The sequence below is a fragment of the Mobula birostris genome, chromosome 5 (assembly GCF_030028105.1).
Source record: "Mobula birostris isolate sMobBir1 chromosome 5, sMobBir1.hap1, whole genome shotgun sequence".
In the NCBI taxonomy this organism is placed as follows: Eukaryota; Metazoa; Chordata; class Chondrichthyes; order Myliobatiformes; family Myliobatidae; genus Mobula; species Mobula birostris.
In genome coordinates, this window is record NC_092374.1 from 78,894,024 (window position 1) to 78,912,174 (window position 18,151).

An 18,151-nucleotide genomic window follows, 5' to 3' on the forward strand; every position below is an offset into this window, starting at 1 on the left:
GACAGTTCGACAGGCACATGGTTTATAAAGGTTTAGAAGCTTATGGCTGCATCCTGGCAAATCGAATTAGCTTAGATGGGACGTCATAATCAGCGTGGGCCAGTATTCCAAGTAAATGACAAATCATTAAAAGACCCAAATGTAATATTGGATAATCAAATCTTTACCCAAAATGAGGAGAACTTTCAAAATATATTTTTTCAATATAGCAATTTTGAATAAAAATGTGCAAAACTAGTTACCATAATATTTCCCAATAATTTGTATGCTGTAGAAATCTAATCTAGTAATGTAGTTTAATGGACAGCTTAAGTAAGAATCCATAGCTATGATCTTCACATCTTCACATCTAGTTCTCAAGTAATTAGTGAATTCTAGAACTAATTAAAGAGAATAATCTGAATTTCAAGCAGCAACTTTAGCCAAAGTTATCCCTGGAAAAAGTACAAATCAAATATTCCTACATTGTTTAGATCAGAATTACTGTATTCAAATAATTGTGAATGTTGTCAATTTTGCATAAATAAAGATCAGAATATAATAATTAAATAAAATAGAAGTGTAAATGTTCACAACTCTTACAGCCTCCAGTGCTTCCTTTCTTGTGTTCAATGCATCCAGCTCACGCTGTCGAGCATCCAACTCCTAAAAAGATAACCAAGCAAAAAACATCAGAAACAGACACCATTCATTCCTCCTAAACCACAAATAGAGTGACTTGGAAGAGATTAGGGTACCTGAAAGCCAAGACAGTAAGCTAAGTGTGGCCAATTCGACCTTGCAAGCCAAGATGCCCATCTAAACTGGTCCCACTTGCTCACGCTTGGCCTATTGCCTTCTAAAGCTCTCCTAGTCATGTACCTGCCCAAGTGTCTTTTAAATTTTGTTATTCTACCTGCTTCCATAATTTCTAACAGTAGTTTATTACCTTTGCCAGGTTCCCAAGTCTTCACATCTTTCTCCATGGTAAAACACAGGAAAAATAACCTTTGAGAACTCTTGCTCTTAGCCCTCCTGATTGCTTTATCCAGTGTACTCCAGATCAGCCTTGATCTTATTGAATGGCAGAGCAGGCTCGATGGGCCAGATGGCCTACTTCTGCTCCTATTTCTTATGTTCTCCCACCATAGGAAACATCCTCTCCATATTCACTCTATAAAGGTCTTTCACCATTCGATAGGTTTCAATAAGGTCACCCCTCATTCTTCTGAATTCTAGTGAATACAGTCCCAGAACCATCAAATGTTCTTCTTCGAACACTCTCCAATTTCAAGACATCCTTTCTAAGATAAGGGGTCCAAACCTGCTCACAATACTCCAAGTGAGGCCTCAGCAGTGCTTTATAAAGTCTCAACATTACATCCTTGCTTTTACATTCTAGTTCTCTTGAAATGAATCTTAACATTGCATTTGCCTTCCTCACCACAGACTCAACCTGCAAACTAACCTTTAAGAAATTCTGTACAAGGATTCCCAAGTCCCTTTGCAGCTCAGCTTTTTTGTATTTTCTCACCATTTAGAAAATAGTCAACTCTTTCATTTCTTATACCAAAGTGCATGACCATACCCTTTCCAACACTATATTCCATCTGCCATTTCTTTGCCCATCCTCGTAATCTGTCCAAGTCCTTCTGTAGCCTCACAACTTCCTCAAAACTACCTGCCCCTCCACCTATCTTCATATTGTCTGCAAACTTTGCAACAAAGCCGTCAATACCATCATCCAAATCTCTTTAATATCACTGGCTAACTTACTTTCATATTCCATCTTTACCTCCTTAATGACTTTCTTAGTTGCCTTCAGATGGCTGTAATAAGCTTTCCAATCCTCTAACTTCCGACTAATTTTTGCTCTATTATCTGCTCTCTCTTTGCTTTGACTTCTCTTGTTAGCCATGGTTGTGTCCTCTTTCTTTTAGAATACTTCCTCTTTGGGATGTATATATCCTGTGCCTTCTGAATTGCTTTCAAAAATTCCAGCCATTGCTGCTCTACTGTCATCCCCGCCATTGTTCTTTTCCAATCAATTCTGACCAGCTCCTCTCTCATGCCTCTCTAATTCCCTTTAGTCCACTATAATACTGATACATCTGACTTCAGCTTCTCCTCAAATTTCAGAGTGAATTTGATCATATTATGATCACGTTCCCCGAAGGGTTCTTTTACGTTAAGCTCTCCAATCAATTCTGGTTCATTACACAACACCCAATCTAGAATATCTGATCTTCTAGTGGGCTCAACCATGAGCTGCTCTAAAAAGCCATCTCATAGGTACTCCAGGAATTCCCCCTCCTGTAATCCAGCACCAACTTGATTTTCCCAATCTACCTGCAGATTGAAGTCCCTTCATGACTATTATAACATTGCCCTTTTAACATTCATTTTCTATCTCCTGTTGTAATTTGTAGGCTACTTCCTTTCTACTGTTTTAGGGTCTGTATATAGCTCCCAGCAAGGTCTTTTTACCCTTGCAGTTCCTTAGTACTATCCACAATGGAGCAACACAAACAAAACCTTCTCACATGGATTCAACCAAAATATGGCACTCTTATTGGGAACTCTTTGCATCCAATGGGAAGCATCAAATATTTCTATTTAGGATGACAACAGCTGAAATGCAGTCACATCAACGGGTACTTCAAACATCATCATTTTGGAAAGCGGCCACTGAGTGAGAGGACCAGTGAAGGAGTAGAGCTTTGAGGCTTTGACTCGAGAGATTCTGGCAGTTTTGGCAGTTGGTCTGTGCAATCAAGTCAATCAAGATTTGAATAGATCAGCAGAAAGCCATTGATTAGACCATCAAGATTTGAATAGCTCAGACTCAGCAGAAAGCAGCTGATTGGGCAATTGAGGTCAGGTGACCAAGCACTTTGAAAAGCTCAAACAGATAAATAGAGGGGTAGCTCAAGCGGAGTGGCCTATGGAAAGCGGCAAGTGAGTGAGTGGGTGGGCCAGTGAAGGAGTGGAACTTTGAGGCTTTGACTGGAGAGGCTTCGACGAGAAGAGGCGGAGGACAAGTTTGCTTGCAGTTAGTCTTTACAATGCCTCCTGAGATGGTGATGTGCCTCTCATGTGAGATGTGGCAGTCTTGGGGGAAAGCCCCTCTCCCGCAGAGTCACATCTGTCAGAAGTGCATACGGCTGGGCGATCTGGAAGACCGTGTAAGGAATCTGGAGTAGCAGCTGGATGACTTCCGACTCATAAGGGAGAATGAGGCAGTCATAGATGAGAGCTACTGGGAGGTAGTCACACCTAGGCTGTCGGAAGCAGGTAGTTGGGTGACAGTCAGAGAGGGGAAAGTGAAGGTGAGCAGACAGGTAGTTCAGAGCACCCCTGTAGCCATTCCCCTGAATAATAAGTTTACCGTCCTGGATACAGTTGGCGGGGACGACCAACCAGGTGTGAGCCACGGTGGCAGGGCCTCTGGCACTGAGTCTGACCCGGTGGAGCAGAAAGATAGGACAGAGAAGAGGAGAGCTGTCGTCATTGGAGACTCTATAATCAGGGGAGCAGACAGGAGATTTTCTGGATGTGAGAAGGACACCCACATGGTTTGTTGCCTCCTGGGTGCCAGGGTCCGGGATGTCTCTGACCGGGTGCACGATATCCTGGTACAAGAGGGAAAGCAACCAGAAGTCGTGATACATGTTGGTACCAATGACATAGGCAGGAAGAGGGATGAGGTCCTGAACTGTGAGTTTCGGGAACTAGGCAGAAGGCTGAAGAACAGGACCTCAAGGGTGAGGTTCTCAGGATTGCTGCCAGTGCTATGTGACAGTGATGGTAAGAATTGGAGGAGATGGCAGTTGAATGCGTGGCTGAGGAGTTGGTGCAGGGAGCAGGGTTTTAAATTTTTGGATCATTGGGATCTCTTCTGGGCAAGATGGGACCTGTACAGATTGGATGGGTTGCACCTGAACTCGAGGGGGAGCAATATCCTTGCAGGTAGGTTTGCTAGCATGGTTCAGGAGGGTTTAAACTAATTTGCAAGGGGGATGTGATCCAGAGCGATAGAGCAGTGAAAGAGGTGCATAGAGTAAAGCCAGATCTAACATATAGAGAGGTTTTGAGGAAAGAGAAGCAGAATAAACGGTGTAAATGTAGTAAGGTAGAAGGGCTGAAGTGTGTGTACCTCAATGCAAGAAGCATCAGGAACCAAGGTGATGAACTGAGAGCTTGGATACATACATGGAATTGTGATGTAGTGGCCATTACAGACTTGGCTGGCACCAGGGCAGGAATGGATTCTCAATATTCCTGGATTTCAGTGCTTTAAAAGGGATAGAGGGGGGGGAAGGGGAGGTGGGTGGCATTACTGGTCAGGGATACTATTACAGCTATAGAAAGGGTGGGTCATGTAGCAGGATCCTCTTCTGAGCCAATATGGGTGGAAGTCAGGAACAGGAAGGGAGCAGTTACTCTATTGGAGGTATTCTATAGGGCCCCTGGTAGCAGCAGAGATACAGAGGAGCAGATTGGGAGGCAGATTTTGGAAAGGTGCAAAAATAACAGGGTTGTTATCATGGGTGACTTTAACTTCCCTAACATTGATTGGCACCTGATTAGTTCCAAGGGTTTAGATGGGGCAGAGTTTAAGTGTGTCCAGGATGGATTCCTGTCACAGTATGTGGACAGGCCGACCAGGGGGAATGCCATACTAGATCAAGTACTAGGTAATGAACCAGGTCAGGTCACAGATCTCCCAGTGGGTGAGCATCTGGGGGACAGTGACCACTGCTCTCTGGCCTTCAGCATTATCATGCAAAAGGATAGAATCAGAGAGGACAGGAAAATTTTTAATTGGGGAAGGGCAAATTATGAGGCTATAAGGCTAGAACTTGCGGGTGTGAATTGGGATGATGTTTTTGCAGGGAGATGTACTATGGACATGTGGTCGATGTTTAGAGATCTCTTGCAGGATGTTAAGGATAAATATGTCCCGGTGAGGAAGATAAAGAATGGTAGGGTGAAGGAACCATGGGTGGCAAGTGAGGTTGAAAATCTAGTCAGGTGGAAGAAGGCAGCAAGGATCCCAGATGGGTCTATTGAGGAATATAGGGAAGCAAGAAGGAGGCATGAGAAGGCCTTGGTGAGTAGGGTAAAGGAAAATCCCAAGGCATTCTTCAATTATGTGAAGAAAAAAGGATAACAGGAGTGAAGGTTGGACCGATTAGAGATAAAGGTGGGAAGATGTGCCTGGAGGCTGTGGAAGTGAGCCAGGTCCTCAATGAATACTTCTCTTCGGTATTCACCAATGAGAGGGAACTTGATGGTGAAGACAATATGAGTGAGGTTGATGTTCTGGAGCATGTTGATATTAAGGGAGAGGAGGTGTTGGAGTTGTTAAAATATATTAGGACGGATAACTCCCCGGGGCCTGACAGAATATTCCCCAGGCTGCTCCATGAGATGAGGGAAGAGATTGCTGAGCCTCTAACCAGGATCTTTATGTCCTCGTTGTCCACGGGAATGGTACCGGAGGATTGGAGGGAGGCAAATATTGTCCCCTTGTTCAAAAAAGGTAGTAGGGATAGTCCGTGTAATTATAGACTGTGAGCCTTACTTCTGTGGTGGGAAAGCTGTTGGAAAAGATTCTTAGAGATAGGATCTATGGGCATTTAGGGAATCATGGTCTGATCAAGGACAGTCAGCATGGCTTTGTGAAGGGCAGATCGTGTCTAACAAGCCTGATAGAGTTCTTTGAGAAGCTGACCAGGCATATAGATGAAGGTAGTGCAGTGGATGTGATCTACAAACCCCATTTCCAGCAAAGTTGAGATATTTTCCAAAATGCAATAAAAACAAAAATCTGTGATATGTTAATTCACGTGAACCTTTATTTAACTGACAAAAGTACAAAGAAAAGATTTTCAATAGTTTTACTCACCAACTTAATTGTATTTTGTAAATATACACAAATTTCGAATTTGATGGCTGCAACACACTCAACAAAAGTTGGGACAGAGTTAAAATAAGATTGAAAAGTGTACAGAATATTCAGGTAGCACTGGTTTGGAAGACTCCACATTAAGCAGGCTAATTGGTAGCAGGTGAGGTGTCATGACTGGGTATAAAAGTAGCGTCCATCAAAGGCTCAGCCTTTGCAAGCAAGGATGGGTCGTGGCTCACCCCTTTGTGCCAAAATTCGTGACAGAATTGTTAGTCAGTTCAAAAGGAACATTTCTCAACGCAAGATTGCAGAGAATTTAGGTCTTTCAACATCTACAGTATATAATGGGAAAAGATTCAGAGAATTCAGAGGTATCTCAGTGCGTAAAGGGCAAGGTCAGAAACCACTGGTGAACGCACGTGATCTTCGAGTCCTCAGGCGGCACTGCCTAAGAAACCGTCATGCTACTGTGACAATTATAGCCACCTGGGCTCGGGAGTACTTTGGAAAACCATTGTCACTCAACACAGTCCGTCGCTGCATCCAGAAATGTAACTTGAAACTGTATTACACAAGGAGGAAGCCATACATCAACTCTATGCAGAAATGCCGGCGAGTTCTCTGGGCCCGAGCTCATCTCAGATGGACCGAAAGACTGTGGAACCATGTGCTGTGGTCAGATGAGTCCACATTTCAGTTAGTTTTCAGAAAAAATGAGCGTCGAGTTCTCCGTGCCAAAGATGAAAACGACCATCCAGATTGTTATCAGCGAAAGGTGCAAAAGCCAGCATCTGTGATGGTATGGGGGTGCATCAGTGCCCACGGCGTGGGTGAGTTGCATGTATGTGAAGGTACCATTGACTCTGAGGCATATATTAGGATTTTAGAGAGACATATGTTGCCATCAAGGCGACATCTCTTCCTGGGACGTCCATGTTTATTTCAGCAGGACAATGCCGACCACATTCTGCACGGGCTACAACAGCGTGGCTTTGTAGACACGGAGTGCATGTGCTTGACTGGCCTGCTGCCAGTCCAGACCTATCTCCTATTGAAAATGTATGGCGCATCATGAAGAGGAGAATCAGACAACGGAGACCACGGACTGTTGAGCAGCTGAAGTCTTATATCAAGCAAGAATGGACAAAATTTCCAATTGCAAATCTACTACAATTAGTATCCTCAGTTCCAAAACGATTAAAAAGTGTTATTAAAAGGAAAGGTGATGCAACACAATGGTAAACATGCCTCTGTCCCAACTTTTGTTGAGTGTGTTGCAGCCATCAAATTTGAAATTTATGTATATTTACAAAATACAATTAAGTTGGTCAGTAAAACTATTGAAAATCTTTTCTTTGTACTTTTGAAGTTAAATAAAGGCTCACGTGAATTAACATATCACAGATTTTTGTTTTTATTGCATTTTGGAAAATACCCCAACTTTTCTGGAAATGGGGTTCGTATATGGATTTTAGTAAGGCATTTGACAAGATTCCACACAGTAGGCTTATTCAGAAAGTCAGAAGGCATAGGATCCAGGGAAGTTTGGCCAGGTGGATTCAGAATTGGCTTGCCTGCAGAAGGCAGAGGGTTGTGGTGGAGGGAGTACATTCAGATTGGAGGGTTGTGACTAGTGGTGTCCCACAAGGATCTGTTCTGGGACCTCTACTTTTCATGATTTTTATTAACGACCTGGATGTGGGGGTAGAAGGGTGAGTTCGCAAGTTTGCAGCCAACACAAACGTTGGTGGTGTTGTAGATAGTGTAGAGGATTGTCAAAGATTGCAGAGAGACATTGATAGGATACAGAAGTGGGCTGAGAAGTGGCAGATGGAATTCAACCTGGAGAGGTGTGAGGTGGTACACTTTGGAAGGACAAACTCCAAGGCAGAGTACAAAGTAAATAGCAGGATACTTGGTAGTGTGGAGGAGCAGAGGGATCTGGGGGTACATCTCCACAGGTCCCTGAAAGTTGCCTCACAGATAGATAGGGTAGTTAAGAAAGCTTATGGGGTGTTAGCTTTCATAAGTCGAGGGATAGAGTTTAAGAGTCGCGATGTAATGATGCAGTTCTATAAAACTCTGGTTAGGCCACACTTGGAGTACTGTGTCCAGTTCTGGTCACCTCACTATAGGAAGGATGTGGAAGCATCGGAAAGGGTACAGAGGAGATTTACCAGGATGCTGCCTGGTTTAGAGAGTATGCATTATGATCAGAGATTAAGGGAGCTGGGGCTTTACTCTCTGGAGAGATGCAGGATGAGAGGAGACATGATAGAGGTGTACAAGATAATAAGAGGAATAGATAGAGTGGATAGCCAGCGCCTCTTCCCCAGGGCACCACTGCTCAATACAAGAGGACATGGCTTTAAGGTAAACGGTAGGAAGTCCAAGGGGGATATTAGAGGAAGGTTTTTTACTCAGAGAGTGGTTGGTGCGTGGAATGCACTGCCTGAGTCAGTGGTGGAGGCAGATACACTCATGAAGTTTAAAAGACTACTAGACAGGTATATGGAGGAATTTCAGCTGGGAGCTTATATGGGAGGCAGGGTTTGAGGGTCAGCACAACATTGTGGGCCAAAGGGCCTGTACTGCACTGTACTATTCTATGTTCTATGTTCTGTTTTACGACGATTAAGTAGAGCTACTAGGACTTGATGTTTCAATCCCTATGGTAAGTTGGCACTCTCGATGTTGGCAGTGGGTTTGGAATGGTGACAAGAAGGGAGGGTAGGTACGTCATCGGGGTCATCAGGTGGGCACCCTCCTTCTTTGACATTTCATTGATACTAACTGCTCAATAAAGCTGATATTTGTAAACATAATTTCTTGATAATTATATGCAGTGTATGATCTGTTATTTCTTGCCAGTGTGAAATTGCAAGTGGGCAGTATTTACACAGTATTCACTCTGATTGGGGTGTGGGTGGGCGAAACATCCTAGCTCTCCCGGTTTGATGGGACCCAAGTCATATCAACCCTAGACGTACAGAATTTGAGAAAGGTGCTTTTTGCACTGCTGAGTTCATTGGCTTGTTAGCGAGGGGCTAACCAGTTGTGTTTCTGAGATGCCCAGTAAAAAGATGTTTCATCAGCATATCACTTGTGGAACCAGAGGAGCCAACACTCTGGACCACTGTTATACTACCATCAAGAATGCTTACTATGCCATCCCACGCCCACACTTTGGACAGTCTGATCACCTGGCTGCACTTCTACTCACTGAGTATCAGCTGAGATTGAAGACTGCAGCACCAACAGAGACGACTGAGAAGATCTGGACAAGGGAGGTGGAGGAGCACTTGAAGGACTGCTTTGAGTCAGTGTACTAGACAGTATTTAGGGATTCATTTTGAGTCTGAATAAATACGTCACAGTTGTCACTGCCTTCAACAAGACCCGTGCAGACAAGTGGGTGCGTACGAGAACGTACCATACATCACTGAATCAAAATCCATCGATTAACCAGGAGACTCATAGTTGGCTGAGGGCTGGATCTATAGCACTAAGTATGGTGATTCAGGACTACACAAAAGGCCAGGTATGACTATGGAAGGCTATCTCAAAAGCAAAGGAACAATTCTGAATGAGGTTAGAGGCAGAATCAGATGTACGTCAACTATGGCAGGGTTTGCAGTTCATTACTTCCTATACAGCAAATTATAAATGGCAGTCAACAATCAACTCCAACATCTTCCCAACCATTGAGGTCACCCAGGACATCACAAATGACAGTAATGCTGCACTCCCAGATGAGCTCAGCACTTTTTATGCACACTTTGAAAAGCAGAATAAAACTACACTATGAGAATCCCTGCATCATCCGTTGACATTGTGATCTCTGTCTCGAAGGCCAATGGCAACACCTTGCAAGGGGGTGAACCCTTGCAAGGCGACAGGGCTCAATGGTATAACTGGTAGGGCCCTGAAAACCTGTGCCAACCAAGTGGCATATGTGTTCAAAGACATTTCAGTCTCTCACTGCTACAGTCAGAAGTTCCAACCTGCTTCAATAGGCAACAATCATACCAGTGTCCAAGAAGAGCAGGGTGAGCTGCCTTAACAACTATTATCCAGTGGCACTCACATCTATGGTGATGAAGTGATTTGAAAGGTTGGTTATAGATGAACAAATTGCTGCCTAAGCAAGCACCTAGACCCACTGCAATCTGCTTATCACCACACTACGTTCCCAGCAGATGCAATCTCATTGGCACTTCACATGCCCTTGGGTCACCTGAATAACATTAATACTTTCGTCAGGCTGCTGTTCATTGACTACAGCTGAACGTTTAACACAATCATAAGACCATAAGATATAGGAGCAGAATTAGGCTATTTGGTCCATCGAGACTGCTCTATCATTTCATCATGGCTGATCCACTTCCCACTCAGCCCCAATGTCTTGCCTCCTCCCCATAACCCAAGTGGTGCCTCAACATAAAGTGTCCCTTATAAAACATCAACATTACATCCTTGCTTTTATGTTGTAGTCCTCTCGAAATAAATGCCAACATTGCATTTGCCTTCCTCACCACGGACTCAATCTGCATATTAACCTTTAAAGGAATCCTGCACATGGACCCCCAATTCCTCTTGCACCTCAGATTTTTGAATTTTCTCAATGTTTAGTAATTAGACTACATTTTTATTTCTCCTACCAAAGTGCATGACCACACCCTTCTTGACACTGAATTCCATCTGCCACTTCTTTCCTCATTCTCCTAATCTGTCTAAGTCCTTCTTCAGCCTCTCTGCTTCCTCAAAACTATCTTCACCTATCTTCATATTGTCTGCAAAGTTTGCAACAAAGCCATCAATTCAATCAACCAAATCATTGGCATATAACGTAAACAGAAGTGGTGTCAACACAGACGACTGCAGAACACCACTAGTCACCGGCAACCAATCAGAAAAAGCTCCTTTTATTCCCAGTCTGCCAATCAGCCAATGGTCTACCCATGCTAGTATCTTTCCTATAATACCATGGGCTCTTAACTTGTTAAGCAGCCTCATGCATGGCACCTTGTCAAAGGCCTTCTGAAAATCCAAGTACATAACATCCACCAATTCTCCTTTATCTATCATGCTTGTTATTTCTTCAAAGAATTTCAACAGATTTGTCAGGCAAGATTTTCTCTTAAGGAAACCATGCTGACTTCAGCCTATTTTATGACGTGCCTCCAAGTACCCAGAAACAATCACGGCTGCAGAAAAGGAGGAAGTCATGGAAGGATTGTCTATAGAGTCTCTATGGGTGGAAGTTAAGAAGAGGATGGGGTCAATAACTCTACTGGGTGTTTTTTATAGAATACCCAATAGTAACAGGGACATCAAGGAGCAGATAGGGAGACAGATTCTGGAAAGCTGTACTAATAACAGGGTTGTTGTGGTGGGAGATTTTAACTTCCCAAATATCGATTGGCATGTCCCTAGAGCGAGGGGTTTAGTTGGGGTGGAGTTTGTTAGGTGAGTTCAGGAAGATTTCTTCACACAATATGTAGTAAAGCCTACAAGAGGAGAGGCTGTACTTGATCTGGTATTGGAAAATGAACCTAGTCAGGTGTCAGATCTCTCAGTGGGAGAGCATTTTGGAGATAGCGATCATGATTCTATCTCCTTTACCATAGCTTTGAAGAGGGATAGGAACAGACAAGTTGGGAAAGTGTTTAATTGAAGTAAGGGAAAATATGAGGCTATCAGGCAGGAACTTGGAAGCATCAATTGGAAGCCGATGTTCTCAGGGAAACATACGTAAGAAATGAGGCAAATGTTTAGTGGATATTTGCTTGATGTTCTGCATAGGTACGTTCCAATGAGACAGGGAAAGGGTGGTAGGGTACAGGAACCGTGGTGTACAAACGCTGTTGTAAATCTAGTCAAGAAGAAAAGAAGAGCTTACAAAAGGTTCAAAAAACTAGATAATGATAGAGATCAAGAAGATTATAAGGCTAACAGGAAGGAGCTTAAGAAGGAAATTAGGAGAGCCAGAAGGGGCCATGAGAAGACCTTGGCGGACAGGATTAAGCAAAACCCCAAGGCATTCTACAAGTATGTGAAGAACAAGAGGATAAGACATGAGAGAATAGGACCAATCAAGTGTGACACTGGACAAGCTTGTATGGAACCGGAGGAGATAGTAGCAGTACTTAATGAATACTTTGCTTCAGTATTCACTATGGAAAAGGATCTTGGCGATTGTAGGGATGACTTACAGCGGACTGAAAAGCTTGAGCATGTAGATATTAAGGAATAGAATGTGTTGGAGTTTTTAGAAAGCACAAAGTTGGATAAGTCACTGGGACCAGACGAGATGTACCCCCAGGTTACTGTGGGAGATGAGGGAGGAGATTGCTGAGCCTCTGGCGATTATCTTTGCATCATCGATGGGCACAGGAGAGGTTCAGGAGGATTGGAGGGTTGTGGATGTTGTTCCCTTATTCAAGAAAGGGAGTAGAGATAGCCCAGGAAATTATAGACCAGTGAGTCTTCCTTCGGTGGTTAGTAAATTGATGGAGAAGATCCTGAGAGACAGGATTTATGAACATTTGGAGAGCCATGTTATGATTAGGAATAATCAGCATATTTTTGTCAAAGGCAGGTCGTGACTTACAAGCCCTAATGAATTTTTTGAGAATGTGACTAAACACATTGATGAAGGTAGAGCAGTAGATGTAGAGTATATGGATTTCAGCAAGGCTTATTGAGAAAGTAAGGAGGCATGGGATCCAAGGGTGTTATTCCTTTGTGGATTCAGAACTAATTTGCCCACAGAAGGCAAAGAGTGGTTGTAGGCAGGTCATATTCTGCAATGAGGTCGGTCACCAGTGGTGTGCCTCAGGGATCTGTTCTGGGACCCCTTCTCTTCGTTATTTTTATAAATGACCTGGATGAGAAAGTGGAGGGATGGGTTAGTAAATTTGCTGATGATACAAAGGTTAGGGGTGTTGTGGATAGTGTGGAAGGCTGTCAGAGGTTACAGTGGGGACATTGATAGGATGCAAAACTGGGCTGAGAAGTGGCAGATGGAGTTCAACCCAGATAAGTATGAAGTGGTTCATTTTGGTAGGTCAAATATAATGGCAGAATACAGTATTAATGATAAGACTCCTGGCACTGTGGAGGATCAGAAGGATCTTGGGGTCCGAGTCCATACGATACTCAAAGCAGCTGCGCAGGTTGACTCTGTGGATAAGAAGGCATATGGTGCGCAGTGGCCTTCATCAATGATGGGATTGAGTTTAGAAGCCAAGAGGTAATGTTGCAGCTGTACAGGACCCTCATGAGACCCCACTTGGAGTACTGTGCTCAGTTCCGGTTGCCTCACGACAGGAAGGATATGGAAACCATAGAAAGGGTGCAGAGGAGATTTACAAGGATGTTGCCTGGATTGGGGAGCATGCCTTAAGAGAATAGATTGAGTGAACTTGGCCTTTTCTCCTTGGAGCGATGGAAGATCAGAGGTGACCCGATAGAGGTGTATAAGATGATGAGAGGCATTGATCGTATGGATAGTCAGAGCTTTTTCCCAGGGCTGAAATGGCTAGAACAATAGGGCACAGTTTTAAGGTACTTAGAAGTAGGTACAGAGAATATGTCAAGGGTAAGTTTTTTTACACAGAGAGTGGTGAGTGTGTGGAATGGGCTGCCGGCGACCGTGGTGGAGGCGGATACGATAGGGTCTCTTAAGAGACTCCTGGATAGGTACATGGAGCTTAGATAAATAGAGGGCTATGGGTTACCCGAGGTAATTTCTAAAGTAAGGACATTTTCAGCACAGCTTTGTGGGCCAAGGGGCCTGTATTGTGCTGTAGGCTTTCTATGTTTCTACGTTTTTATGTTTTAAATTGGAGAAGGGCCGATTTTGATGGAATCAGAAAGGATCTGGCAAGTGTGGATTCAATGGGTTGTTTTCTGGCAAATGTCTACTTGGTAAGTGGGAGGCCTTCATAAGTGAAATCTTGAGAGTACAAAGACCATAGAGAGGAGCAGAATTAGGCCATTTTGTCCGTTGAGTATGCTCTGCCATTTCATCATGGCTGATCCAATTTTCCTGTTGGCCCCAATCTCCTGCCTTCTCCCTGTATCCGTTCATGCCCTGACCAATCAAGAATCCATCAACCTCCGCCTTAAATATAAAAACTTAGCCTCCACAACTGCCTGTGGTAAAGAATTCCACAGATTCGCCACTCTCTGGCTGAAGAAATCCCTCCTCATCTTTGTTCTAAAAGTATGCCCCTCTATTCTGAGGCTGTGTCCTCTGGTCTTGGACTCTCCCACCAAAGGAAACATCCTCTCCACATCCATTTTATCAAGCCCTTCCACCATTCCATCGGTTTCAACCAGGCCACCCATAATTCTTCTGAATACAAGCGAATACAGGCCGAGATCCATCAAACACTCTTCATACGACAAGCCATTCAATCCTGGAATCATTTTTGTGAGCCTCCTTTGAACTCTCTACAGTTTCAGCACATCCTTTCTCAGATAAGGGACCCAAAACTGCTCACAACATTCCATGAGGTCTCACCAGTGCTTTATAAAGTCTCAACATTACACCTTTGCTTTAATTTTCTAATCCTCATGAAATGAATGCTAATATTGCAGTTACCTTCCTCACCAGACTTAACCTGCAAATTAACATTTAAGGAATACTGCACAAGTACTCCCAAGTGCCTCTGCACTTCTGTTTGTGGTATTTTTCTCCGTTTAGAAAATAGTCAACCCTTTCATTTCTTCTACCAAAGTGCACGAACATACGCTTCCCAACATTGTATTCCATCTGCCATTTTTTTGCCTATGCTCCCGTTCTAAGTCCGCTAAAGCCTCTCTACTTCCTCAAAACTACCTGCCCCTCCACCTATCTTCATATCACCTGCAACCTTTCCCACAGATCCATCAATTCTATCATCCAAATCATTGACATATAATGTATAAAGAATCGGTCCTAACACAGACCCCTGTGGAACACTAGTCAACAACAGCCAACCAGAAAAGATTGCCCTTATTCCCACTCATTACCTCCTGCCAATCAGTTACTACTTTATCCACACTAGAGTCTTTACTGCAATACCATGAGCTCGTAGCTTACAACAGGAATTCTGCAGATGCTGGAAATTCAAGCAACACACATCAAAGTTGCTGGTGAACGCAGCAGGCCAGGCAGCATCTCTAGGAAGAGATACAGTCGACATTTCAGGCCGAGACCCTTCGTCAGGACTAACTGAAGGAAGAGTTAGTAAGAGATTTGAAAGTGGGAGGGGGAGGGGGAGATCCAAAATGATAGGAGAAGACAGGAGAGGGAGGGATGGAGCCAAGAGCTGGACAGGTGATTGGCAAAGGGGATATGAGAGGATTATGGAACAGGAGGTCCGGGGAGAAAGACGGGGGGTGGGGAACCAGAGTATGGGCAAGGGGTATAGTCAGAGGGACAGAGGGAGAAAAAGGAGAGTGAGAGAAAGAATGTGTGTATATAAAAAAAAATAACGGATGGGGTACGAAGGGGAGGTGGGGCATTAGTGGAAGTTAGAGAAGTTGATGTTCATGCCATCAGGTTGGAGGCTACCCAGACGGAATATAAGGTGTTGTTCTTCCGACCTGAATGTGGCTTCATCTTTACAGTAGAGGAGGCCGTGGATAGACTTGTCAGAATGGGAATGGGATGTGGAATTAAAACGTGTGGCCACTGGGAGATCCTGCTTTCTCTGGCGGACGGAGCATAGGTGTTCAGCAAAGCGGTCTCCCAGTCTGCGTCGGGTCTCGCCAATATATAGAAGGCCACATCGGGAGCACTGGACACAATGTATCACCCCAGCCGACTCACAGGTGAAGTGTCGCCTCACCTGGAAGGACTGTTTGGGGCCCTGAATGGTGGCAAGGGAGGAAGTGTAAGGGCATGTGTAGCACTTGTTCCGCTTACAAGGATAAGTGCCAGGAGGGAGATCAGTGGGGAGGGATGGGGGGGACGAATGGACAAGGGAGTCGCGTAGGGAGCGATCCCTGCGGAAAGAAGAGGGGGAGGAGGGAAAGATGTGCTTAGTGGTGGGATCCCGTTGGAGGTGGCGGAAGTTACGGAGAATAATATGTTGGACCCAGAGGCTGGTGGGGTGGTAGATGAGGACCAGGGCAACCCTATTCCTAGTGGGGTGGCGGGAGGATGGAGTGAGAGCAGATGTACGTGAAATGGGGGAGATGTGTTTAAGAGCAGAGTTGATAGTGGAGGAAGGGAAGCCCCTTTCTTTAAAAAAGGAGGACATCTCCCTCGTCCTGGAATGAAAAGCCTCATCCTGAGAGCAGATGTGGCGGAGACGGAGGAATTGCGAGAAGGGGATGGCATTTTTGCAAGAGACAGGGTGGGAAGAGGAATAGTCCAGATAGCTGTGAGAGTCAGTAGGCTTATAGTAGACATCAGTGGATAAGCTGTCTCCAGAGACAGAGACAGAAAGATCTAGAAGGGGAGGGAGGTGTCGGAAATGGACCAGGTAAACTTGAGGGCTGGGTGAAAGTTGGAGGCAAAGTTAATAAAGTCAACGAGCTCAGCATGCGTGCAGGAAGCAGCGCCAATGCAGTCGTCGATGTAGCGAAGGAAAAGTTGGGGACAGATACCAGAATAGGCACGGAACATAGATTGTTCCACAAAGCCAACAAAAAGACAGGCATAGCTAGGACCCATACGGGTGCCCATAGCTACACCTTTAGTTTGGAGGAAGTGGGAGGAGCCAAAGGAGAAATTATTAAGAGTAAGGACTAATTCCGCTAGACGGAGCAGAGTGGTGGTAGGGGGGAACTGATTAGGTCTGGAATCCAAAAAGAAGCGGAGAGCTTTGAGATCTTCCTGATGGGGGATGGAAGTATATAGGGACTGGATATCCATGGTGAAAATAAAGCGGTGGGGGCCAGTGAACTTAAAATCATCGAAAAGTTTAAGAGTGTGAGAAGTATCACGAACATAGGTAGGAAGGGATTGAACAAGGGGGGATAAAACCGTGTCGAGGTATGCAGAAACGAATTCGGTGGGGCAGGAGCGAGCTGAGACAATAGGTCTGCCAGGACAGGCAGGTTTGTGGATCTTGGGTAGGAGGTAGAAACGGGAAGTGCGAGGTGTGGGAACTATAAGGTTGGTAGCAGTGGATGGGAGATCCCCTGAGCGGATAAAGTCGATGATGGTGTGGGATAGTGTGGGACCTCCCCACCCCACTAGGAATAAGGTTGCCCTGGTCCTCACCTACCACCCCACCAGCCTCGGGGTCCAACATATTATTCTCCGTAACTTCCGCCACCTCCAACGGGATCCCACCACTAAGCACATCTTTCCCTCCCCTGTCTCTCTGCTTTCCGTAGTGATTGCTCCCTACGCGACTCCCTTGTCCATTCGTCCCCCCCATCCCTCCCCACTGATCTCCTTCCTGGCACTTATCCTTGTAAGCGGAACAAGTGCTACACATGCCCTTACACTTCCTCCCTTACCACCATTCAGGGCCCCAAACAGTCCTTCCAGGTGAGGCGACACTTCACCTGTGAGTCGGCTGGGGTGATATACTGCGTCCGGTGCTCCCGATGTGGCCTTCTATATATTGGCGAGACCCGACACAGACTGGGAGACCGCTTTACTGAACACCTACGCTCTGTCCACCAGAGAAAGCAGGATCTCCCAGTGCCCACACATTTTAATTCCACATCCCATTCCCATTCTGACATGTCTATCCACGGCCTCCTCTACTGTAAAGATGAAGCCACACTCAGGTTGGAGGAACAACACCTTATATTCCGTCTGGGTAGCCTCCAACCTGATGGCATGAACATCAACTTCTCTAACTTCCACTAATGCCCCACCTCCCCCTTGTACTCCATCTGTTATTTATTTTTATACACACATTCTTTCTCTCACCCTCCTTTTTCTCCCTCTGTCCCTCTGACTATACCCCTTGCCCATCCTCTGGTTCCCCCCCCTCCCGTCTTTCTCCCCGGACCTCCTGTCCCATGATCCTCTCATATCCCCTTTGCCAATCACCCGTCCAACTCTTCGCTCCATCCCTCCCCTTCCTGTCTTCTCCTATCATTTTGGATCTCCCCCTCCCCGTCCCACTTTCAAATCTCTTACTAACTCTTCCTTCAGTTAGTCCTGACAAAGGGTCTCGGCCTGAAACGTCGACTGTATCTCCTCCTAGAGATGATGCCTGGCCTGCTGCGCTCACCAGCAACTTTGATGTGTGTAGCTCGTAGCTTGTTATGCCTATGTGTGGCACCCTCTCAAAGGCC

The 18,151-nt window shown here is 45.0% G+C and overlaps 1 protein-coding gene across 1 annotated transcript in view; it reads right to left on the reverse strand.

Moving 5' to 3' along the window:
• The window catches only part of ift74 (intraflagellar transport 74), a 243,963-nt gene that overhangs the window by 141,827 nt on the left and 83,985 nt on the right, over positions 1–18,151 (reverse strand). Inside the window, exon 9 of the mRNA XM_072258230.1 lies at positions 583–645. Within this exon, the coding sequence (XP_072114331.1) occupies positions 583–645 (63 nt within the window). The remainder of the gene's footprint in view (positions 1–582; positions 646–18,151) is intronic.